The 26,766-nt window shown below is 44.4% G+C and overlaps 1 protein-coding gene across 8 annotated transcripts in view; it reads right to left on the reverse strand.

Moving 5' to 3' along the window:
• The window catches only part of celf2 (cugbp, Elav-like family member 2), a 203,720-nt gene that overhangs the window by 78,810 nt on the left and 98,144 nt on the right, over positions 1 to 26,766 (reverse strand). For all 8 annotated transcript variants that reach the window (XM_084039204.1, XM_084039205.1, XM_084039203.1 and 5 more), the window contains one exon: positions 6,690 to 6,886. In XM_084039204.1, coding sequence (XP_083895330.1) covers positions 6,690 to 6,886 — 197 coding nt within the window. The remainder of the gene's footprint in view (positions 1 to 6,689; positions 6,887 to 26,766) is intronic.

Genomic DNA, 26,766 nt, shown 5'->3' on the forward strand with positions numbered 1-26,766 from the left:
AATGGATTTCAGTGTGTCGAGGGCGGCCGACTGTACGTTTAGGTGCTTTAAGAGGAAAACCTTCGACACTATTTGTGTCTTCCTGGTAGCTGTGATGTGGCTCCCGCTCTTCCCCCGACATCAGCTGTCAATCAAGCCGTGTGGGTGGCGGCGCTGCGTCTGATCTCAGATTTGATTTATTTTTCCTACAGGTGGCCCTTTTGTCTTCGTCTGTTCAGCCACGGTGCTCCGGCTGCAGCTTGAAACACTTTAGTGCTGCAGGAATCAGCAACACTGAGGACATTTTTATTCATTATATATTTCTAAACCAAATTGCTATTCTGTTTTAAATTGGAATATTTTTCGATAAAGTCGACTCCATTTCTGTATGTGTATGACTTGGCATTAACACACCCACTTCTCCTTAAAATAAAATACATGTTATTAATGATTTAATGAACCTACTTTGACGTCAACAACAGATGATGGATTCAAAATCATCAAATCAGCTAAATTAATTGAGCAGCTCGTTACTATTTTTCTTACTGTGACTAAAGACGTCATGTCGGCTTCTCTGTGGCATATTTATTGATCCCAGCATCACAAACTTTCAGGTCATGATTTCTGGAAAAAGACGTTAACTGTTGAGATTTTCAAATGTCATTTTTGGAGCTTTGAGCACCTCAAGCTGAGAGCCATCAAGTTCAATTATAATCAAGAGAAGGCAGAAGGCATCTGTACAACAATATCTCCCAAACCAGGCAACTCACAGCAAAACGACCCAGACGGGTAAATATCAATACACGTTAGAGGAAAAAATATGTCTTTGGTCTTGGGGTGAACTGACTTGTGGGGGATGGTACTGACATGCTTATTCTACATAAACTATACATAATTTGATTAACAGGCTTTATGCTCTCAGCTCACGTTCCACAGGCGTGGAGAGAACTACGGTGGCCTTCAGGGAACGCACAAAGACTGGATTGTCCATTCTGGGCTACTGTAGAAACATGGCGGACTCTGAAGAGGAAAGACACAGCAGTTCTTTTCTTCAGGTGATTATAAACCCATGAATCCAATAGATCCCCCAAAATCCTACAGACTGGCCCTTTAAAGGAGTAGTTCCACAGTTTGGGAAATACGTTACTGGCTTATTACTGTAGAGTTTGAGTATATAATTAGATTGATACCTCTCTCATCTCCCCTAGAAAGTCAAGCTTTAAAACTCTGTTCACCAGCCAGCGGTTTGAACCTGACGTGACATGAAGGTTCATGTAGAAGACCCTCAACAGCAATGTATTTAAATCACAATGATGAAGTGTGAATACCACAGACATGTACAAGCAGGGAGATTAATATTATTATTAACCTGACAACAGCCAACGGAATTGTTTAAAAAATCCTCTATATAAGTTTCACCACAACGTTAATGACTCCTTTCCATTCAGATTAATTTATACACTGTTTTCTTTTTTATTCATGTTGTTGTTTTTATGCGTTGAATAATTTCCAGGCCGCGTTGTGCACTCGCTGTGACTCTCGCGGAGGAAACAGTCTGTTAATGAAGACATTAAACTTATTCTTTGCACGTGTGATTTTAAGTGTGTGTGTGTGTCTCGGCGGTTCATGTGGGCAGGCTGTATCATTAAGATAAATGACATAGCCCGTCCCCTGCCAAAACACACACACACACACACACATAGTGCAACGAACCCATCATGGCGCTTAAGGTTGTGTTTTAGCAAAAGGACCATTTTCTGTTTACCCCTCTGGCTCTCTTTGTCTCGCTCTCTCTCTCTCTCTTTATCTCTCCCTCCATCTCGATCTCTCTTTCAGCACAAAATGCCAAATTGCTCCATTTCTCAGCCGCGTCCCCTCCTCCCCTGCTCATCCACTCATCTGGTTATTAACTCCAAACACATTAAACCAACAGTAGTGCGACAATATTCCCCAGACCGTCAAAATAAAAGCCTCACTGCACACACCTGGGTCAAACTGCAAAATGTAATCCGCGTGACGCACAGCGGCGACACAATTCAATACTTTAGGGCCCAAAAACAACAAATCTGGGATATTACTAAAGCGAGCCGGCTGAAGTGTTGACTTCTCACTAACTTGAGATCATTTAAATGATGTGCAATATGGAGTTTTGGGGAATTATTTGGACTGGTGATGTTCTTTCGCAGCCAGACTTGTGTTTGCTGGAGGAATTTTATTCCTCTCGGGCTGAAGAAGCCTCTCGAACGGCACTTACGCCCGTCATGTGACGGCAGATGATGACAATAATAAAACAGAAGGATTACGCTGATCCACAGATATCCACTTTGGGGGTTTTTGACATGCAGAACTGCGCTCCAGCCGGAGCTGTGAGCGAGCATTAAGACTTGGGTTTTATCGTCCACGTTCTGTAATTAATCAGTAATTTATTCATAGCTGTCCGAGTCCAATGTCTGCCCGAGTCTGATTGCCATTTTAAAACAATATTTTACAACAAACCCGACATGCTGGTTCAACGAAATGAAAAGAAAATAGATAGCCTGGGGTCAATCAGCAAAGGCTGATGTAAAGATGTGGAGCCATGCAGCTTTTCAATTTTCCATTTCAGCCTGGAATTTTTCCTGGAGCATGTTGAAAAATGTTGCGAGGAAATTAAAAAGATGAATGAATCAATTTGAAAAGAGTTTAATGCCAGTTTTGGAGGCTAAGCATGCATTCTGTATGTCACACAGCTAGCACGCTACCAATAGTAGCGAAATATCTGGACGGCTATCCATTTCGTGTTCAGCCGCCGCCCATCGGTACGTCACGAAAGTCTCAAAACATGATTAGGAACTGAAGTATCTGGTCATCAACACATTCTAGGTTTTAACTCCGATGTCTCATGAGCGGCGGTGTAAGGAATGTTGCGTGGTTTAGGAGTGGATGCTAAGAGGTCTTAAGTCAACATCAGCTGTCTGATGAGGCCCAGAGACATAAATTAGTGTTGTCTGTCTTTGTGTGTGCGTTAAACACTAACTATAGGAAGTTAAGCCCATATAAGGAAGTAACTAAGTATTGAAATGGCTAAGCTACACATGACCATGTACCAAATATAGCTTCAGGATGGAGCGCCTGGCAACCTCGCTCTCCCATTGGAGGAGAAGACAACTTCACTAAGGTGACAGGATGAGCGAGAAGAAGGCCGATCAGGAACTCTAAAAGACAGACATGTGGCCGGGAGAGTTGGATTTCCTTGATTCGAGGGTGTGAAAGGACTTTCCAGGTGCAGAGGCTCCAGGAAGAACTCTGCCAGGGTTCGGACGCAAGCTTGATATCTGTTTAAATAAAGCTCACTCTCATTCCACCTGCCTGACTCCAAAGATTAATTTATCACCAATCTACACATCGACATCTTCGAGGAAGCTGCCACAGAACCTCCTTTGGTACATTGTTCAATTCCTTTTTAATGATTTGCGTGATCAGGCAAGCGAGAAGCGGTTTTACCCTTTTAATCTTTAATGGTCATCACTTCTAGCTTGATGAAGTGCTGCTAGTTAAAGAACAAAACCCGAGGAGAACTTCTTACTCTCTTCTTACCATCTTCTCATGTAAATAAAGTGACTAATGAGAATGAACTTTCACCACGTTAACATTTCACTAAGAAGCCATCTTGTGCTTCCTCGATTCCTGCCGTCATTGAATGTTTACCAGGTTGTGCTGTTTTCGTCTTTCAGTTGTTGACATTCTTATTTTGGACTCGCTGAAGTGCCGGCTAATGAGGACCCAAACAAAAAAAATACAAAATACAAAATAAAAGGAAAGAATGTGCAAAGGCTTGAAGTTTTCCTGCGTCTCCGTGGGACTAACAAACTCATTTAAATCCAAACTGCTGTTTCACGATAGAAAGGGGGGGGGGAAACCCGCCTCCGGGTCACCACTGGGGGCATCAGAACCGACTCGCTTGCGGCCGAGATCCTTTTCAAACAACGCTGTCGCTAATTTAAAATAAACACGGCGAGGGAGCAGAGGGGCCACAGTTCCCTTTATACCGGTGAAATTACCGCCGCAGTGAAGCCGGCGAGGGCGCCGTCGCGGCTCCCTGGAGTTGAACGGGTGCAGATGAGGCCACGCGGTTTATTTAGCTATGAGAAAACAACAACAACAGTGCTCAAAGCCTTGCGGATAACAAGGCCAGTAAGAGCCAATCATATGCTACACTTCCTCTTAAAACACTCCACCTTGCAGGCAGCACAGCGAAAAAATGAGGCATATACGGGGCGAGATTGTCATTTAAAGAAGAAACAAAAGGCATGGTAGGTGATGCTGAAGGACAGAAGGAGGAACTTTAGCCCCGTCTCTTTCCTCCTCAGATGCAGAGAGAGAGAGAGAGAGAGAGAGAGAGAGAGAGAGAGAGAGAGAGAGAGAGAGAGAGAGAGAGAAATGGGGAGGGAGAAGAGACTGGTGGGAAGAGGAGTCATCTCAAGGCTAAGAAGAGACAAACACAAAGCGCATGACAAGAGTGTTGGTGTGCAGAAATGAGTGGATGTGGGACCTGGCAGAGCGCTGTCTCCAGGCTTTCATAAGCTCATATGACTCAGTCAGAATGAGAGAGAGAGAGAGAGAGAGAGAGAGAGAGAGAGGAAGTCAATACAGGAGCAGACGGAGTGTGGAGGTGCAGAGAGGTGGAAGGCACCGCAGCTTTTAGCCTCAAAATTTCAGTTAAAAATAAAAACTCAATAAAGGTCTAAATGTATCATTCGTGTCACCTCTTCCATGTTTTTTCCATAAAATCTGCACCCTCCGCTCCCTCAAATAATCATAATGCTTCAGAAGAATCATTATACCTATTATAAAGCATTTTAACATAATGGTAGGCATATTTCCGATCTGTTATTTTTCACCAAAATAAAACGTTCACAAACTTATCGGAACATATTCAGGCCAGATTAACCTATGAGGGGGCAATTTAGCATTGAGCCCCTACTTACTCACCCTGAGGCAGTTTCAGATGCGTCAGGGCTGGCGTGTCAGTTCTCTCTTGCTACATCGATAGCGTCTTTTCAAAATAAACTCCCAACATGGAGGTTTTAGGTTTATTTAAGCAGCAAAATCGTGTTAACATATATGGTATGTCCGTCACATAACCTGCGTCAGTAAATTATGTACGTAACAAAAGTAAGGTAGATTAAATCAATGTTGACAATTGTTTCACACAGGACACACCCAGCGGCCCCCTGGGTGAAAGTCCTGTGTTTGTTGACCAAGCCTCCCCTGTATGCAGACTTTGTAGCTCTTTACTCGACAGTCTATATGATGACATGTGTCTCATACTGATCTTAAAGGCTTTCAAGTGGCTGTCATATTACCATCATATCTATTATTATCTGGGCCCAGGTTTTCTATAAAAACAAAGGTTGGGCCCCGTCCATCAGATTAGCTGATAATAACCAATGTGTTTCACTGGTGCAAACAATGTCAAAGTCAATAAATCAGTCAATCATGTCCACAGATCCTGAAGTCAATTCCATTTTCCTGGCAGTCGCATGTTTATTTGGTTTTATTCACGTTATCCCCAGTGACTCATATTTCCTTTCCTGTGACACGTGGAAACTTCTCTTGAGATTTGCTTTGCAGCCGGATAGAAGCGTTGCGTCTGTCTTCCTGCCGTCGCCCTCTCCTGCTCTTCCTCTCTACTTTCCTCCCACTCTGCGTGTCTCATCAGGAGTGTCATCAGCCCCCACTCCGGCTGATGCCTGTTAATATGGCAGCGCTATTGTCTGCCCGTTCGGTGCTGCTGTCTCTATTGTTTGCTCTTGCACTTGACGAATTCATCAAAGGGGAAAAAGAAAAAGGGAATGGGCGAAAATAGCTGCAAATCACGCGGCTTCGCACAATTGACTGTTTAAGTCTGGCGGGGCGAGTCTTTGTCTTCAAATGGTGCACGAAATGTGTGTTTGTGTGTGTAATTTTGCACATGTATCATTTGTTCTGCCATTAACTAGGAGGGACGGCCCACTCAGCCACTTACTGCTGCTGTGTCTGTGCAGAGGTGTGTGTGTGTGTGTGTGTGTGTAGATTCATGGAAGTTTGTTATGTCTGCGTGTCTGAAGGATGCTAAGTGACTATTTATTTATCTGCATCCATTCAAATCCTTGACTTAAGCTGGCAACAATAAACTGCTTTCATAGAGAAGACTTCTAATGGAAGAAAGGGAAGAAGAAGAAAGAGAAGGAATTGGAAAAAATAATACATAAAATGGAGGAGAGACAGACAGGAAGAAGGAGGAAGAAGGAATAGAAAGGAAATGGGAAGGAAAGAGCACAAGAAATAAGCTAAAGACAAATGAAGAAGAGAAAGGAAAGTGAATCTGCAAAGTGAAGAAGAAAGAGAAAAGGAAAAACATGTAGGATGACTTAAGAAAAGAGTGACATAATGAAGAAGACAGAAAATAAATGTAGATAAGAGGAAGGAAAGAAGAGAGAAAGGAAATAACTAAACTGTGAAGGAAGGAAGTAAACAAAAGAAATGAGGAAGAGGGCACACAGTAGGAAGGAGAGGGAGAAGAAATAAGAAGGGGAAATCTTAATTTGCCATCATAAATTCTGGATCCCCTACAGGCCTCAGATCAGTGCAGCCAAGTGAAACGTACAATATTTCCCTCTGAGAGGGAAACACACTGATTAAATTGAGTACAAGGAGGAAAGGAGGTCCTGATGCCTGCGTGGCGGTACCTTTGCTCTGTGGAGGGTTCTGGCTGCGGTCTCGGAGGATGTTGATCTGGTAGACGGCTCCGTACGGCTCAAACAGCTCCTTCAGCTCCTTCTCTGACCAGGAGCGCGGGATCTGGCCCACAAACATCTTGATGGCATCCGGGTCTGGCTGGTCCGAATGCTCCAGCGCCCCGTTCATCTTCCCGGCCGTGCCGTTACTGTGGAGGAGACGGGAGGCACAACGTTAAGAGCTTAGTATGACACCAGCAGGCATCGATCTCACCATTTCTGAAGACTTTGAGGAGGTTTTCTCCTCATTGTATCGTAGCTTGAGCTCAACTCCTGAACTCAACAAACCCATTAAAAACTTTGAAACAGCCTAGAAACAGCAATTTTTGAAACTAAACTATTCTTGAAACCTGCATGCTACAATGATGATGATGATGATGATGATGATCAAGTTGAAGTAATCTAATCCTCCCCATCATTAGTTGACCTTTCATCTGATACGACGCTCTCGGATGTAAAGGTTGAAGCGAGTGAAAAAGCTCCATGAAGCTCTGCACTAAAATGAGTCACTTCTCCTCCATAGAGTTAAAAACAGGCGCTCCTATTTCCAGGATGCCAAAAATGCAGCATGTGACCTAAACCTAATACCATCCTTAAAATGTTGCACTTAAAGTAGCAATTCTTCAGATTTCTGCTCAGTCTTTTGGTGGACACATGCACTTCAAATGTTCAGAATTGTGTAAATAGTTCTATTTTTCTTAACTATGGAGAAAACACATGTTTTTTTTTTCTACCAGGAATGTCCGCAGACACCCACTTTGTGTTACTGCAAATATATAAATATTGCATGAAAATCATGAAAATCATTGACATTGCCACTTTATCATTAGAATAGTGCTGTGAAAAACCTCCAATAATGTCACCTCTTCAGACGCTAAGTAACACAGCTTTGACCCATAAAGAAACACTTATTCCTTAAATTCATCAGATGAATTAAACACCATCTCAATTGGAGATACAAGGTATGGATGGAGACGATTAGCTTGTAGCAAAAGAAGGGTCATCACCTGCCAAAACAATGGAAGGCAAGAAAGAAACATGAAAATAGAAAAATAGAAATAGGTATAGGTAGACGCTACAATGTTTTTTTTCTGCGCACAACTGTGATGTCATGTTAACCAAAGGAAAAAACACATCGACCCCTGAGTCTGACTGAAAGTTGACACAGAACTTCCTTTTCAACAGTGTGGCTTCTAAAACAGCCTTCAACAGGAAAACCATCGTGAAAAATATCTCGCCTTTCAGTGCAGGTTTTACAGACTGTTATCGCTGGCAATCTCTCTCTCTCTCTCTCTCTCTCTCTCTCTCTCTCTCTCTCTCTCTCTCTCTCTCTTTATATATATATATATATATATATATATATATATATATATATGTGCAACATATCAGGAAAGTGACATATCATGCTGACCCTAAAAGTGGATTTTTGATAGTAAAGATGCGGCAGCGGATCTCTTCAGGATGCCAGTAAATCCATTCTGTAGGTCTGAGCTGAGCACAGATTCCACTCATAGCATTTTACAGCATAATAGCATTCAATGCCCCCCCCCCCAACACACACACACACACACACACATACACACACTGTTGTTGACACTAGATGTGCTGTAGTGAAGAGCAGAGACACTCCATGAATAGACATAGGTCTGCTGCGGTTCACGCCTGCATGCATGACCTGCTGGGTAAGCAGCGTTGCGGCGTGTTGCCGGTGGGCTTGTGTGTGGGGGGATTAGTTTGCGGGACCAGTACAGTAAACCTCGGGGCCCCTCTAACAGGACCCAGGCGCTTACACGCCGACCGGCCGGGTTATATTTCCACATCTGGAGCCCACGTGAAAATGGATGCAAAGTGTTTCTTCCCCTCTTAACACCAAGGAGCTGCAACACTTTATCTTCTCCAAACACACGAGTGTCGGCCCGCGAGTTCGGAATGCTAACGCCCATTTCGGACAAATGAAGGCGAGTGAATGCTTTCAACGACGAGGCCCCGACGGATGTGGGAACGCCACGCGTTGGGCAAGAGCGTGACTGTGTTTTGAGGACAATCATTCGTAAATGGCTGCAACCACACACACACACACAAACACACACACAAACACACACACACACACACACACACACACACACACACACACACACACACACACACACACACACAAACACACACACCACTGCCATCAAGGCCTGTGGTCTATCTAAGATGGCTGAAAACCAATGAAACCAAAGTCAATGGCTGTGCCGTTTCATTGCTACTTTCCCTTTTATTATTCTCGGCAGGAGAGAAAAAGAGCATTATCTTAAGAGGCAAAAACAAAACAAAAGCCAAATCCTGAGCTTGGTTAGCTGACAAGACTAATACCACCCTATAAAGCTCAGCGAGAGAAGGAGGGAAAGAAGGAGGGAGGGAGAAGGAAGAGAGAGATATGGAGGGAGCCTGGCGGGAGGGGGGATAAAAAAAACCATCCAGACCTTTGAACGCGAGCCATCCATCTTTTGCAGAAAGAGCCAAGGCGCTCGGCAGAAACGCCCAATTCTTTAAAGGACTTAAAGGACATGTCAAATAAAACGCCAGAACCGGAGAAGGAGTCAACGAGCCAAACCGGTGCTAACAGTCCTTGAGGGCAACAAGCGCTCCTTGCTAAGCTGTCCGATAAATCGCGGGGCTCCGACGCCCGAGGGAGTCCCAAGGGTGGCAGCGGATCGGGAGGGAGGGGGGTGGGGAGGACAGGGAAAGGAAGGGAAGGAAGTGGCGCTGGCGAGGAGTTACTGTCCCTATCACCCGCTGATGTTTCGGCACACAAGCGAGTGTATCGGACGAGCTTTGGCGGTCACTGGGTTCAGGCTGCGGCGCATCGTCGCCTCACCCTCTGACAGCTGAGAGTGTGTGTGGAAGCAAAAAGAATTGCCGGAGACAATCCCTCATTGTTGGCTGTCTATGTGAGGCCTGCGGGGACCGAGTCTGGGAGGGGAGGAGATACAAAAGCCAGTGTCAGAGGAGCGCCTATAGGACACCGTCCACCCTGTGCTCCCCGCACCATTCACCCCGCCTGCTAAGACAATGACTCGGCTCACACTCGCGGGCCGTGAGGCGGCGCGGACGCAGGACTGTCTCGCGTAGATTGCATTGCGCCGTCTTCTCCCCGGGCCAGCCGGGGAGTCGGTGACTCTCCTCACTACAAAGGAATGAGCGCATCTTCCATCGCCCCCGTGGCCACGACTGACAAGGTGTTATTGCGAGCAGACAGAGCTTTAGTGTGGGTGTGTGTGGAGGTTTGCGCGGGTGTGTGAAGCTCGGTAGGAGAGTGTCCTGGGGCTCGGATTAAGTCGTTGAGTGGATCCACTCCTGCCACAGCCTCTCCATCTCCCTCCTTCTTTCCCTCTCCTTCCTATTCGTTTCTCCCTCCCCTCACCCCCCCTCTCAATTTGGGCCAATTGTTTGCCTTAATGGCTTAACTATTGCTTCCATCACTCCAGCCTCCCTGCAGCACAGGGCCGTGACTGAGGGCTGATCTACACCGAGCTTGTGTGCTGAGCCAGACTGGAAAAAAAAAGAGAGAAAAAAGTGTCTGTTTAGGTCTTTGAAGCAGCTGCTGAGGGCTGTTATTCCCTCACCTCACACTCACATTAGACAGCAGGCTCGTTCATCCAAACTACAGCTGCACATTGACCATAAAACCTTATGACGGTGCTTTATTTATTCCTTCATGATCGGCGTTTTACATCCACAGCTCCGAAGACTTCGCCTCTATTAAAAAAGCTCATCGACACTTTGGCAACCGCGCTAATTGGCTTTCTTACAGGCGGTGGGCAAAGTGGAAAAAATATGCCTTCCACAATCTCGTCACCTTTGACTTGTAAATGAACCAACATGTAACAACGAGTCAATAATCAGATTCCTCTCCAACAGACCTATAGAGGCCACTAAGGGCTGGTTCACATCTAAAGGTGGTCCGGTTCTTGAGTTGAACCAATGCGAGGATGACTCATCGTTTCATTTTCCGAATGATCCGGTTTCTGTTCAGAAAGTCAAACTCATGGGGTAGAAATGTCATTCAATCAACAAATTTCTCCCATTTTCCACCGCACCATCAGGTTCTGCTCGTGTTGCATATCAGCAGATATGAATCATTTCATAAGTGAATCTCTGAATAGTTTGAATGCCTCACTGTTCTGATGCACCATCTCAAGAAATTAATAAAGCAGTACAACTCTGGTTATGATAAGGAGGCATGACATTTCTGACTAACACACTAAGCCAATCAGAGCAGGGTGGGCCAGCAATCAGAGCAGACTGTGGGTTTTTTGGGTGGGAGGGGCAGGAGGTCAAACGGAGAGAGCAAAGCCTGATGGGAGGAATACATTATAGTATGTAAACATGTTCTAGTAGGAACCAGAAAATCAAGAAGGTCCTCTTTAAAACTACGTCACAAGCTCTCACTGTTGCCACGGAGATGCTTTTAATTCCACCACAAAAAAGGCTCCTAATTGACTTTCCATTGGATTGGATTTCCGTGACTATTTCAAGACCTGCCATGTGACACGGCTGATATATCACGTGAAGTTATGCGACTGCAGTGCAATCTCACTGTGAGAACGTGAATGCGGCGTTTATTACATGTGGAGGGATTAAGCTCCGCCTCCACAGATGAAGCGTAAACAGCGAGAGCGATGAGCTACCTGAAACACATTAACAGCTCCTCTCTTTGCCTTGTTCACAGCTGGAGCGCCGACAGAAAGCCAGGCGGGAATGTGCTACGGAAAAGACGAGAGGGGGGGGGACGAGCGAGGCAGGTGAGCAGTGGGAATAAGAGAGAGGGAAGGAGACGGATGCAGATGAGCCAGGTCTAGCAGTAAGCACAGCTCAGAGCTCAGCGTGGGCCGGCTCAGAAAGCGTGCACACGTGCATACACACATATCACATGTGCATACACACATATACACACAGGCTACAGTTCAGGCTGGCTGCGTTGATCCCCCTGCTGTTTTTCCCTTCTGTTTCTGCTCTGAAACACACATCCTCTCCGACTCCCTTAACCCCCTCAATTGCAGCGCTCACACACACACACACACACACACACACACACACACACACACACACCAGCGCCCACAAAGCACCCCTCGCACTCACATACCCGAGTGGCTCCGTGGACGGGGCCGAGCTGTCACACACTTCTTCTCATTGGCAGCATGTTTGCAGGGTGTGTAACGGTCCCACAGGGGAACTAATCTTGTTGACAAGCAGAGTGAGAAACATCAGTTCCCCCCCGAGGGAGCAGGGCAGCCAAGGTCAGCGAAACACACACACACACGCACAACTGCCGACATGTTAACACACACACAGAAACACAGAAAACACACTTTGACAGATTCTCACACAACTTTCACACAGACACAAAATGTGGAAGATGTAGAATCACACATCCAGGGTCCATATTATTATTATATATTATATATATTATCACCTCAAATGTATCATGGTTTTACAAAATGTTCATATTTATGATTCCAACTAAGGTGTTGACACTTCTGTTTACAAGAATACGTTTTGGCTGACGTGCACAATCCTAGATATCAGAGTATATAAAGACATATTGTAAGAAATATTTATTCATTCTTAACTAATACCGAAATACGTTTTTTTTCATTTATAACGCTACTCTGAGGAACTTTCATGTGATGTTTTTCTGGCTGTCCCTGTGGACAATAGCTGTAGTGATTCCAAGCACCAGAGTCCCTTTTAGAAAGCTGGTTCCCCCGGCCTCCCTTCCCTCCGGCGGACCCAGCAGGCAGCCAGTTGGAGTCTGAGCTGGAGGAGTTTTGATGAACCTGCATGATTCCGACCCGGCGGCACCGACGACAAGCGTTCAGAATAACTATAGAGAAACATTCTCTCTGCAGAGGAACCGGTATTACATTGAGACCGTTTCATGCACCTCAACTAACACCTCTGTGCACACACACACACACAATTCATTCAGTAGCCCTGAATATTTTTCTGCTGCCGTATCAAACTGTAAACAAGATTAGCAACTTCACCACAACACACCGTAAGAGGCGTAAATCCCACTCTGTAACTGATTTTGTCACTGGCGGTGCGAGGCGGATTAGAGAGTCAAACTAAATGAGTGGTGCTGTATCGACCGGTTTATTTGGAACGCCTTTAGTTTCTTCCTGTAACTGACTTATAGCGAGGTAAACTGGATCCAGAGGGGAGGGGGATGCAAGAGCCAAACGAGGGAGCGTGATATTGCTTGCGATTCACTAGAACTTCACAATAAGCAGTATTCCGCCTACGTCGGGAGCAGCGCTGGGACGGCGGCGGGCGCTACGTTTGCAGCACGTTTCATATATTCATTATCAGCGTTGCCTGCTGGAGAGGGGAGGGAGGACATCTTTGAAGGAACTTGCACCAATGAAAAAGAACAGGGAATTTGTGAGACTATGATTGCCTTCATGTGTGTGTGTGTGTGTGTGTGTTCGCATTTATGGTCGCCATGGAGACGTGGCAGCGCATGCGACGAAGGCAAACGATCAGATAAATGTCACAGTGGCTAATGAAGCTGCACCGGTGCCCCGACGCTCAGCTAGCTCTGTGCTAACGAGCTACCGCACGCCGCCGCCGCGCTAATGAGAGCAGAAGCACACACACTTTTATATGAATATATATTTATACACACACACACACTGATGCGTGACACACATGGATGCGAGGGAAATGGGTCTCATTTTGCTCGTTTTCTCGTCCTCCTGTTTCCCTGCTCGTGTAAAAGGCCGGAGGAGCTAACGCTGCCTTGTTAGATCCGGCGGGCGCTGGGCCGTGCAGCGGCGGGATCTGCGGCAATGAAGCCATCTTGATATGGATATTTGAATAATGCTGAACAGTAATGACAATGTAAAGCATTGCTTAGCGTGGGGGAAATAAGGCTCCGTGGATGAAAATGATTGAATGCTCCTTATAATGATTAATTTAATGAACGAAAACTGCCATTCCTCATTTATGGCAAAAAATAGTTTGTGTTATTTTGCCCTGTTGTTTGCAAAGTTGTTGTGGGGAAAAAAAAGCGAAAATAAAGTCTATTTTATAAGCGAGTCATATTTGACCTTATCTCAGTACGGCTACGGATGAAAACGCTCCGGGAGAACACATAGTAAGTGAAGCTTAAGTTTAGAATATCTTTTCATAAATATGTGCTCACAAGGTCAACAATGAGCTTTGGCTCTCATGTATATGAAAAGCTTGCATATGAATCAAGGATATGATGATGTTAATGTTTATATTTCAATATATAAAACAAAAAACATTATTTGATATTTCCTCTCCACTTTCTTTTCACTTGCTTTCACTAATATTCCACGATCATCCTAATATTACAATATGAGCATGATATTCTGAATAAAGCCTTATTCTCCAATTGAGAGTAGTGGCATATAATTAAGGCTTGAGGAGCATTCTTTGGACGAGTATAAAGCGTATTCATGTGCTTAAAAGAATATAAGTGGGAGACCACCACCCATGGAAAACTCCAAAATCAGAAATTTTAATTAAAAAAAGCCTCAACAAGCATGATAACAGGTGCAGTACTTGGCTTCAATAGTTAGCTCCCATTAGCTGCACAGAATGTGAGTGGAAATAACCAACATGCTAACGCACAAATGGCAGCATCACCCAGATGTACCAGGACGAGGAAAAAACTAAGTATGCACGGCTTCATTTAAATGGGAATTATAGAGGAATATTAATTGTCATATAGACAGCTTTGTAGGAATATTCTCTTTTCCACAATACGGGAAGAAAGCAGTATATTTGGTGCATGTAAACAGTCACTGTGACACGGAGCCCCATTTGAACTAAAGTCCAGGTGAGAATCATCTCCAACAATTTCTGCTCCTTTTTGAATAGACTAAACTAATAGAATAAACACGAAAGACAAAACAAAAAAATAATTTAAAAAAGCATCACAGCTTAGAGCGAAGAAGGACACAACCCTTTTATTGTAAATTGAAATATGAATGTTTCCATTCAAGCTGAAGGTTTTTCTTGATTCCATTAAAAAAAATATTTCACTGTTTTTGATGAATGTGGCCATTTGAAAGCCGGTACACGTCGGCCTGCTTATGTGTGTGTACGTTCTCCAAAACACGGTTTGCTTCATGTCACGGACTCGGGAGAGCCTTGAGAAGACGCGTCACACTTCCAGCGGAGCTGAACTCCGAACTGTCGAGGAGAGCTAACTACGGTTGCACATCTACAGCCCGATTGACTATATATTAAAGGGCCAGTGTCACTGCAAACCATTTATGTCTTTAAGCTTTTTATTTCACATTCATTTCTGAAGGGTAAATATCAATCAATTGTTGACTGAATAAGGCATTAAAGTGCACTGTTATGGGTTAAACAAGCATATCTGCTAAATGAGTTAATCCAATCTGTCAACTGATAAATTACAACTGAAACCTATTATTAGTCAATAATGGATAATTATCCTTTGTATTATATGATAGTATTAGGTGTTGGGTGGACAACAAGAAGATTGTCAATAATGAGGAAAGCTGCCCTAAATTAATCACAGAAAAGTAATCCTCAACAAATGAAATCCATTAAAAAGTTCAAGTAATAAAACGCACACTGCACTCTGGTCTATGGTGACTTTAAATTAACTTTATTGGGGGTTAAGTTGAACGTGGACAATATGAGAGGTTTTTCAACATTTGATAAAACTAATAAATGTACAAATTTGATCTGGTCACCACAAATCAATAGGACTGTGTCTGTTGGAAACACGAAAGTGGGTGCTTAAGAGATTTTTCTCATTGGAAAAGGCCTAAGCCTCGGTTTATCGGTGGCGCTCTGGGAAAGGTCACAAGGTCACTGCAAATCGATAGTGTTCTCCTCTTGAGGGTGTGAATGAGGAGAGCTAATTTCATGAACATTTGGTTTGGGCAGACGGTGACGGTGATCATATGAAGATGAATATCGAATAATCCTCATAGAACATTCATGTTTTTCTATTCTGGGGCTTGAATTCATATTTTGAGGAAAAAAACCTACTTTAGTTTGTCCCACTTCTTCCTCCTTCTACTCCGACAGAGCAATTCCTCGAAATATCTTCCTAAAAATGTTGCTTTCTAGCTCACATCAGCCTGACCTGAAGGTTTGTGTGTGTGTGTGTGTGTGTGTGTGTGTGTGTGTGTGTGTGTGCGTGGATAGAGGGAAGGAAGGGAAAAGGAATTAGAGCATCTTAAAGCCTCAACACCAGATTGGTCAAATCCAGGCAACAGCAGCAGCAAAATTTCACCCTAATCTTCAGCACACTTCCTCTCTCCTTCACCCCCTGCCTCCTCTCCGTGTCTTGTTGCTATGGGAACAGCAGTGTCGGAGGGGGCATGGGGCGAGGGTAGCTGAGGGTACTGGGTGCTGGGTAGGCGGGCCGCTCTTTGGATGACAGCGCAGCGACGCACGCACACTCTCACCCTTTACTCTTTGTTGTTTTCTCCCCCCGTCCCGTCTCTCCTTCTCTTATCTCACGCCTGAAAAAAAAGAGCCTTCAGCTCTCCTCCTTCATCGCCTCCCCGTTTCTCTCACTCCATCTCTGGCGTTCGCAGGCTTAATGAGACACAGCTTGTGTGCGTTGCGAGTCTGCGTGCGTGCCGTGTGATGAAATGGCAACGGCTCTGATTGTCTGGCATCTCGCTGCGGCTTCATTCTGCCAAAAGTCATCATCTGACTAGCCGACGGGGATGATGGCCCATTTGACTAATGCTCCTACGCCGAACGGGCCAACAGTCCCGACCCAAGAAGAAGAAAGAGCGATCGCTGGTGGTGGTGTTGGGGGTGGAAGGGGCCGGGGTCACGTCAGATTGGTCCTGGTTCAAGCCAAAGGACCCACATTTTGAACTTGTCTTCCGGGTTCTGCAGAGTCTGTTTCACTAAGTGTGTGTTTGCACACAGCGGCCATGACACCTCGACTGAGCAGGAAATGGCAGGACGGAGACATGAAAACCAAATAATAAGGACAGCGGCAAGAGACAAAGAGAAACGGTGAGATAGGGGAGAGCGTTTGTCGAGCCGGCCTCGGCACAATTGAGTCCCATTGTGACTAAACCTCGGCGCCATTTGCAGCACAAAGGTTACAAAAGCCTGGATATCACCCATTTTAGCAGTTTTAGTTTTGGCTGGTGTTTTCATACACGGAGCCAATAAAAACATAGAAACTTTGTTTTCTATGTCGCTCACCGAGCACTTTCTTTCCTTGGCGAGGACACGTCTGTATGCTCGTGTTTTAACTGTAAGATCTTGGATCATTTCATGGGCGTTACATCGGAGTGTATCTGTGTGTTTGACCTCGGCCTCGCTTTAAATACACACTCAAGCATTTTGTCCACGTTCTTCAGCGTGGCGTCACACACGAACCAGGGCGGCGGTCCAGCATCTCCCTGCTGGGATTCATGGGATCGAAGTCGCTCCCTGCCAAGTCCATTTACTCCCCTCTTCTGCTTTTCCCCATCATCCCTCATTCTCTTTCTTTTCCTGACATTTTTTAAACTGCCTTCACTGTTGGGACATTCAGTACATGGCAGCATCAACACAGACGTCACTACATTTCATTCAAATGGGAATTTGACGTATTTAAGAGCAGATCTAAGTTGAAGTGCAAGTCGAGTCTCAAGCTGGTGAAAAAAGTCCAGATCAATTATCAGGTCTGGATGAGCCAAGTGCCAAGTCAAGTCTTAAGACCATCAAGACAAGTGCCAAGTCAAGTCTTAAGACCATCAAAACAAGTGCCAAGTCAGGTCTTAAGACCATCAAGACAAGTGCCAAGTCAAGTCTTAAGACCATCAAAACAAGTGCCAAGTCAGGTCTTAAGACCATCAAGACAAGTGCCAAGTTAAGTCTTAAGACCATCAAGACAAGTGCCAAGTCAAGTCTTAAGACCATCAAGACAAGTGCCAAGTCAAGTCTTAAGACCATCAAAACAAGTGCCAAGTCAGGTCTTAAGACCATCAAGACAAGTGCCAAGTTAAGTCGTAAGACCATCAAGACAAGTCCAAGTTAAGTCTCAAGTCTAATTGGATCATCTGTCAAGCCAAGTCTCATGTCCTCGGGGGCTATAGTTCAAGTCAAGCATCAACTTTGATCAATACAAATGTCTCAAGTCAGTTGAGTCAAGAACAAGTCACATCTTACATCCTTCAAAATAAGTATTGAGTGTGAATCTAACTGAAGTCTCAAGTTTGGTCAAAACAAGTGTCAAGTCAGTGAAGATCAAGTCTCAAATCTTGTAAAACCAAGTCTCAAATTCAAGCCCAACAAACTGCACATAGTTCTTTTACTCAGTTTTGTGGTAGATTTATAGAGTACATTATAAATCCAAATGAAACATTGCGGTGCACATTTCAGGTTTTTATGATAAATCAGAAACTCATCCACTGCAAAAACGTTAAACATTTCATACGACTCATTTCAAAGAGTTCTATTATCTTTTTTCGAAAGCCATCATCTCACTGAGTGTTTCACAACACAAAGAGGTCGGGGTTCATTTCTTAATTGCTCATTAATTGCGTACCGTTTCCACCTTCAACACTTTTGACTGTCGTGTAATTCATCCATTTATTGCCTCTTTTGCTTTTTTTTACCTCCCTCCATTGCCCCCGTCCCTCTCTGCCCGTCTGATTCCCTAAGCGTGCCATAAGCATTAAGGAGGAAATCACTTGCACATTTCAGCCTCCACTTTCCAAAAGCTTTGCTCCGTAAAATTAGAACAATTCACCGTCCGAGCCAAGTTTGGAGGGGTGGTTTGGGAGGGCCTTGGATCTCACAGGGCTGAGGGATCACTGACACGGAGATCAGCGGGGCATCGTTGGACCTGCCTCTCGGTGCCTTGGAGAAGAAGGGGCCCGCTAATGCCCACTACAGTGTAATTATGCCTGTAATGTTGTATGGGAGGAGGGCTGAGGGGGGTGGAGGGGAGGGCCGGGCACAGAGCGAGTGATAGCATTAAGGGATATTAGGGCGGGTGGGGTGTTCATTTTCATTAGGTTTTATGGGTTGGAAAAACATTGTCATGCATACCAATTAGCCGTGGAACAGATGGCTCAATATGGTTGCATGTTTCGTAAAGCGCACACACACACACACACACACACACACACACACACACACACACACACACACACACACACAAGTGTGTGTGCTGAAGGGAGGAGGATCCTGATAGCAACAATCCAGAAGACAGCATCAGGCCGTTCGACGGAAAGGAGGGAGTTCAGGCTGACAGCTGTTTCCTTTCCTTTCTCCTTTCCTACTTCCTTTCCCTCTTGCCCTCGGTCCCAGGTCAGGACCTCAAGAGCAGCATCAAACCTGGATCAGTCTGTTCAACAGTCTCTCTGAGGAGGCAGCCATATGCTGACATATGCTGATGGAGTGGAGTGAGGCAGAGGGATGATTATGCATGTGTGTGCGCATAAAAGCCAGTGTCTCTGAGATCGCAAAAGCAAACCGATGTCGAATCAACACAAAGGTTTTCTGAGGGCAAGAAGTGACACTTTGTATCCAGCTGACATTCTGGGCTGATATTCATCTGAAATGCTTTGAGTCAGCATTTTTCGACGTATTGAACTTTCTACTTATAACCGTATCCATGTGAGAGTTAAAACCGCCTCTGAAAATGCAGAGACAGACTCACACCGAGGGGAGTAATAATAGCAATTTCCTACACAATAACGATCGTAATCATAATAATAAAACACTCTAAGTGCATATTTGGGAATAATTCAGACAAAATGCATCAATTCAGCAGTCTTCTTATACAAAACTGGTGCTGTATTGATCAGTTCCTAGTGCCGGAACAAAAACAAAATTCCCAGCAGACGAATGACAACTTGTATGAAACGCTTTATGGCCACCAGGGAGCAGAAAACCATCAAAACAAATTGACAGATAAAGCTAGCACAGCTTCTAATGTTGTGAGGGTGAATATGTTAGTTGCCTACGGTCAAGTGACTTCGTCATCTATTAGAAACCATGTTTCTGTCTATATCATTAAAGGAAAATATGAAGATTAAGTTGTAAACCTTTGCTGATAGCAACAGAGCTGATGAGACTGGCGAGACTCAACCATATGGCAATCTGCCACCAAACCGAAACAATGAGCTCAAAGAGGATACAGAGCTAAAAAAAACAAAACCCTAACCCTTTTGGTATCATAAGGGATCACAGCGTCGTATGAGCCAATGTCACTGTCAAAAATACTCCCCTGCTTACCTTGTACCTATTTCTAGCCACGAAGATTTTTACTTTTACTCATCCGACTCTCATTGAAAATGCTTTCTGCAGAAAAACAAGTCCCCAAGTCCCAGAGTGAGACCTGTGGATTATCAAGTTTAAAATGCTTCAACCACAACACGTTGACCTTCTTTGCATTGTGCAGCACAACAGAGACACATAGCTCCAAATCCAGGCCTAGACATCATTAGAGGGTGTCGGAAAAAGGAGGGTGGGTGAGGGGAGTGAATCAACACTTTAACACCCATCGACCTGCCCTAAACACTGTCACCTCAAAAGCCCCTTTTGTACAACTCCTCATCTCACTTCTCGCCGGCTTTGGAGCTCGGCTTTACATCTTGTCGGAGCCGGGGCGGGTACAGGTGCGCTCCCCCACTTTGGAGATTTTACACCGGCAAACACTTTAGCTGTGGAGTTAGCCATGGCTCAGTGGGTCTGAATGAATGGGGGGGACGCGCTAACGGGCTAGCGGCTGCGGCTCCCCGAGCCCATTGATCTGTGCAGCTCGCTAATAACAGACAGCGGAGGCTGGCCGGGCTCTCTTGGGCCATTAGGATGCATGAGTGGGAACCGTGCTAAATGGGACAATACACAGAGGTGCGTACAAGGGTAAATACAATCCAGTTCATATGGAGTGGCAGATACACTGCGGGTAAGCTCGACTAACACGTAATTCCTTTTGGCCAACCTTGGAATTGCATTACGCGGCGTGTTTGTCTTTGCATGCGTATGCAGTGTTGTGATATAGGGATTAAGCGCAGCGTACGCCGTGACTGAGGTTTGCTATTTAGGATCGTGCTGTTACATTTCCAAGCCATTATCTAGACCTGTGGGGACATGCAGGGATTCCAGCACGCACACACACACACACACACAAACACACTACACTGACGGTGGTGTATTTCAGTGCACAGGCAGACCTACATTCAATCTCCTATCTCCTGAACAGTAAGAGGAGAGAAATGGAGAGGCCTGTCTGCTCTCCATCCCTCTAAATGTTTAATGAACCATCTCTCTCTCTGTCTCCCTCCCTCCACTCTCCCTCTCTACCTCCCTCTCTTACTGCTGCCCAGCCCTCACCCGCCATCTACTTTTTTGCCCACTTCATCCTTGTTTGCCTGTCTCCCTCCCTTCCTGCAGTCGAACAGACACCACATATTGGTCCAGGATGAGGTTTGAATGCTGACGAGGAGGAGGAGGGGGAGGAAGACTCCACTGCATCCTCCATCTAGCCTGCATCCAGCCTTCGCCAAATCTAGCATTTGCTATCACTCGACTTTTCACATGATGCTTGAAATATTTGTACAATTTGCTGGGCCCGGCACGCAGCCCCCCCCACCCCCCCACCTCGGACGCTGTGTTTTTTGACGATATCTTGAATTATGAGCGGCGAGCCCGCGTGTTTCCATGTGAACCACCCGGGGGAAGCGGGCGGCGGCGCCGATCCAGTGCGTAAGTGCTTGTAATGTAACTGGCAAATATTTTTGGCACGAGGGGAAGATGTGAAAATGCTGCTGCGCTATTTGTGAACTCCACAGTCACAGCTGTTATTGTTTAGTCGATGAGATTTGGCTGTGCAGGATAAATGCCTTTCTGTTTTATTAGACCTAATCTACTGCAGTCCTCTTTATCTCTTAATTCTGAGGAAGAAGTCTTTATCTGTTTTTTTTACCTGTTGTGAATAAGCTGCTTTCACCTGTTACACAGATCTGGCAAATCTGTTTGTGTCTGTTAATCTACTCGGAAGACATTGTTTACAGGTTACGCTTCTAATCTCCATGTGCTGATGGCTACATCTGAGGAGGCCTGATCCCGGAAAAGACTTGGCTACTCTGAGACTTGGCTAACTTGAGGTTTGACTCCCGAAAAGCTGACCTGTGTTGGCATCAGATTTGAATGGAAAAACCCACCAAACCACAATGCAGATAAGACATCAAAGGAAGGCATGGCAACACTGCTTTAGATTTAGATTTATTAATTTAATGAATTACTTTTAAAGTCATTGTACAATAGTAACACTGTTTCATGTTAATGGTTAGTATTCAGAGAACAATCAATACAACTGTGTAGCATTTTGCTGATTACAACTGGTGACCTGAACTTGTACTCAATACCTTGAGAGTTGTGATCGACATTGACTTGAGACTTGTTTTCACCTGTTTGACTTGACTTCATTTGTTTCAACTGACTCGACTCAAGACTTATTTTGACAAGACATAAGATTTGTTTTGGGGTTGACAAGACTGACTTGAAACTTGTCTTCAAGAACTTCAGGCTTGACTTCGACTTGTTTTGAAAACACCTGAACTTTGACTTATGTCAACTTACTTGAAATTCGACTCAAGCCTTGTTTTGACTAGACATGAGGTTTGCTTTGGTCTTGTTGTAACTGATTTGAGATTTGTTCTGGCAAGATTTAAGATTTGTTTTGGACTTGTTTCAACTTACTTGTGACTTGTTTTGACATGATGTAAGACCTGAATTGGACTTGTCACAACTAACTTAGGACTTGACTTGAGACTTGTTTTGACAAGAATTGAGACCTGACTTGCATCAAATGACTTTCAGCTTGACTCAAGCCTTTTTTTTTTTTATAAAACTTTGTTTTGGACTTTCACGAATGACTTGACACTTGTCCTCAAGACCTTGAGCCTTGACTTGGACTTGTCATGACTAACTGAGGACTTGACACTTATCTTGTCTCGACTTAAGATTTGCTTTGAACTTGTAACGGATGACTTCGGACCTTTCTTCAAGAAGTTGAGGGTTGAATTTTGCTTTGAACTTCCCAAACACTTGAAAAGACGTGCACATGTCTCCACTGACTCGGGCCTTTACTTGTGACTTGCTTTGAGTAGACTTCGACTGGAGTCTCTGTTCATTCCAGGTACAAACGCCACTGGTACTTCTGAATGAAAGACACTTATTTGCTATGATAACATTTAAAATACATAAAAGTGGGAAAATATACAAATATCACTTTGGGCCCGGTTTGTGTTCCCGTGCACGTGTGCGAGCGCGGGAGTAAGCGAGCGTACTTCTGCTCCCAGCCCCCAGGACTTCAAATTATCCCGAGGGCTCCTCCAAAACACACTTCAGATTTTTTGTCTGCTTTCCAAACTCATTACTTTAGTAGGGCAAATCAAACAGGGCGCATTAAACGGAACTCAAACGTGAAGAGAGTGGAGTACGAGGAGTGTGTGTGTGTGTGTGTGTGCCAGAGAGAAAGCGAGGGAGCCTGTGTGTTAATTAGAAGGATAGCGCTCTAATTAATGGCCTATGAATCGCCATGCTGGGTGAGGAGTCAAGGTTAGACACCTTTGTGGCCGCATCGACGCTGGAGCCAACTCCTTCTCAGACTCCATCAAATTACACAGATTTAATGTAAATACAATATTGGCAGCCTCAGCTACGATGGAGCCAAGAGAAGAAGCAGTGTGTGTGTGTGTTAAAGATAGTGAGTGTATGCAACGAGGATGATGTCAGAGCAATTAGCGAACACATGAATCATCACTGGGGAGGTAATGACCTCGGAGCAACACAGAGGAGAGTCAATTACTCCATCATACCCAAACCTGGCGGTATCACGCCTTATTTATGACTCATTTCTGAAGTGACATTATGAGTTTGCCGTGCTCCGCGCTAACGTTAATACGTTATAATCCCAAAATTATCATTTGGTTACGCCCTTTCAAATTAACAAATTGAATTGTAGCCTAAGCCAGGAGCACGTCGGAGGAGTATTTCGGGCCTAGCTGGCTTTAAATTGAATAAGTGACTTCCACGGTCGTTTACATTCAGATGTCCAACGTTAACTGGATCAAGCTAGCTGGTTTGCCAAAATTAGCGACAGTGTCGATCGCATAAACAAGCTAACGGGAACGGGAAAGAGTTTATGATAACCATCATTAATAATTGAGATTTTTCTTGTATCAATTGACTTGAAACTTAACTCAAGCCTTTTTTCTGCTTTATATATGATCAGGTTGCTCAACTTCATCAGCTGATTGAGCCATGATGTACTGTGGTTGACTTTTACCTAATCAATCTGTAAAAACTGGGACATTAAGTTGCTGCATTCCTCTGAAATCAAACCATGATTATAAAAAACAATTATTTGGGAAGTAAGAATCCCTGAGCAATGGAAACTTCTCAAGTTTCGGCGCCATCACACATGGACGCTTCGCTCCGAGTCTAATCAAGATATATACTGTGGTTGTGATGGATAATAATCTTAATGCTGGTGAACAAATTTCCACCTCTCGCCAGATTTCTCCCCTTTGTTGATAAAAAAATTGAATGTTTACCGCCAATGTTGTGGACCGCTGCAACATTTCCGCAAATAAACATTAAAAATGATTCTCTAAAGGTGACCAGATGTTTCACAAGCATGCAAACCCAAAATTAATTCCATCCTGTCAGAGTATTTGAACAAAGCTGTCTTTCCGTTCCTTTCAAGTGACGTTCAAAAAGTTGGATCTGGCAGTTTCTGCAGAACTGTCTGCATTAAGGTTTGATCAAGTCTGCAGTGCCTCTGGGTCTCCATTGGAATCCATAGCAACTGCTGTGAACCCGATCCGACTACAGCTGCCTTCTGTCACGGAGGAAACTGGCGACGAACCTTTCAGAGCATTTCTGACACGAGAAAGACAAATTGCACTCATTTAAAAATGTAAAGATGCCCTTTGACCTGGCCTTTAAGGCCACATCACGTCTTAATACCAAGTCACTTAATCTCATTAGAGGCCTTCAGGCAAAGCAAGGGGAGAGCGAGAATATGCTTAATATATACATACTGTATATATACATATATGCATGCTAAAACACAAGAGGACAGTGCATCCACTTTCAGGCGTTCTGCTGTTAAGCACCGACGGCTTGGAACAACCTCCAGCATATACCAGACTTCTGTTTTAAGAAATTAAACATATTCATATAACATTGCTTCTAATTCATATTTAATCCACTTTTGTTTTCATTGTTTATTGCAACTTCTACTGTTATTCAATATTTACCACACTTATTTTATGACTTCTGTATCCTAAAAACCAATTTTAGCACTATGAACTTGTTTTACTACTGGTATTATTCCTATTTTTTATGACTTTATTTATTTATTGATTTTCTTTTAGTGTTCTCTGTTTTAATACCTGTGCTGTTGGTTTGTAAAGCACTTTGAGCTGCATTTTACCTTACGAAAGGCGCTGCATAAATAAACCATATGATTAGTATGACTATTATCACTTCCAGCGTGTACGACTCTTTTTTCCCAGCGTGTGTGTGTGCTTGAAAAAGAGCGAGCATTCCCTCCGCCAACAGATCGATACCCCGGATCCATTCTGGTTTGTTAAGAGTAATAGGCATGGATCTGAAGAGAGAGGGGAGGGATGCTAACGGCCGCTGATTTAGCCAGGCTGCACCGGACCCATTTACTCCTCCTGCCTCCAAACACTTTGTACCGCCATTGCAGCGCCGCGTACGGCGGGAAGAAAAATGACCCCCATTATGTAATCTCTATAATGATTCCTATTGAGGAAGCAGAGGCTACAACGGGGGTACAGTGAATTACACTAAACACCATTACTCTTGACAGCTCCTTTTGAGGGCGCGTGCACGGCCGTGTTTGTTTGAGAGTTTGGCGTGCGCGGGCATTGGCGTGGACGCGTCAGGTGATTGAGTGTCGCTCTGGCGGCGAAATTAAACTGGGGATCGGGTGAGAAACAGAGCGACGCTTGGGCGCCGAGAGGCAGAGGAGTAGAAGGAGGAGAAGCGGCGGCGGCAAGGAGATGCACGCCCCCCTGAGGACTTGGCAGACAATGTAGAACAAGGCCTGTCTGGGTTAAAGAGGAGAAAAGGGGGGAGAGAAAGAGGGAGACGGAAAAAGAGAAGGGGAACAGAGGGAGCTGACAGGGAGATTGAGAGATGGGGAGATTGATGGGATGTAATGATGAAACGGATGGAGGACGAGACAAGAGAGACACGCACGTCAGAAGCCATTACTCATCGACACACACACACACACCACACACACACACGCACACAAACAGCGAATGCCACCCAAGGGTGCCGCGGGAACTGTCTACCACCCACCACTCTCTATTTCTCTCACCTCCTCTCTCTCGTTCCTCCCACCCTCCGTCTGTAACCTGGCCTTGTGCTTTTCCTCTCTCTCTCTCTCTCTCTCTCTCTCTCTCTCTCTCTCTCTCTCTCTCTCTCTCTGTCTCTCTCTCTATCTCTCTCTCTGTCTCTGCAGATTCTTATCATTCGTATCAAATCATATTTGTCAAGAAAGTGTAAAACCTGTTTTGGACCATTTACATTTCCAGTGGAGCAGCGACAGACAAGATATTAAAGGCTGATAAATTATCAGAACTGATCTAAGATGATCTAAGATGATTTTTTTGACATTTTTTTAATGGCAGCTTATATTCATTGGAGTATATTAACTTAAATACAATTATGAGGGTCGAGGTTGTGAGTATTTCCAATTTTTGATAATTAATGCCGAAGCTCCACTTTGGGAAATATTGTGCTTTTTACTTCACTACTTAAAAGTTAATTTAATTTCACACGCTCAACGTATCAAATGAGAACGGAACCAAACATTCCAAATAACACTTTTAAGGGAAACCTATTTACTAGTGTTAAATGTTAATATGGTTAACCTTGTAAAAAGCAACAACTACCTGGCTGTGCTGAGAATAAAACAAGCTTTGGCTTATTTTTATTACATTATTTCAGTTACAGA

This window comes from Eutrigla gurnardus (assembly GCF_963514095.1).
Source record: "Eutrigla gurnardus genome assembly, chromosome: 21".
Classification (NCBI taxonomy): domain Eukaryota; kingdom Metazoa; phylum Chordata; class Actinopteri; order Perciformes; family Triglidae; genus Eutrigla; species Eutrigla gurnardus.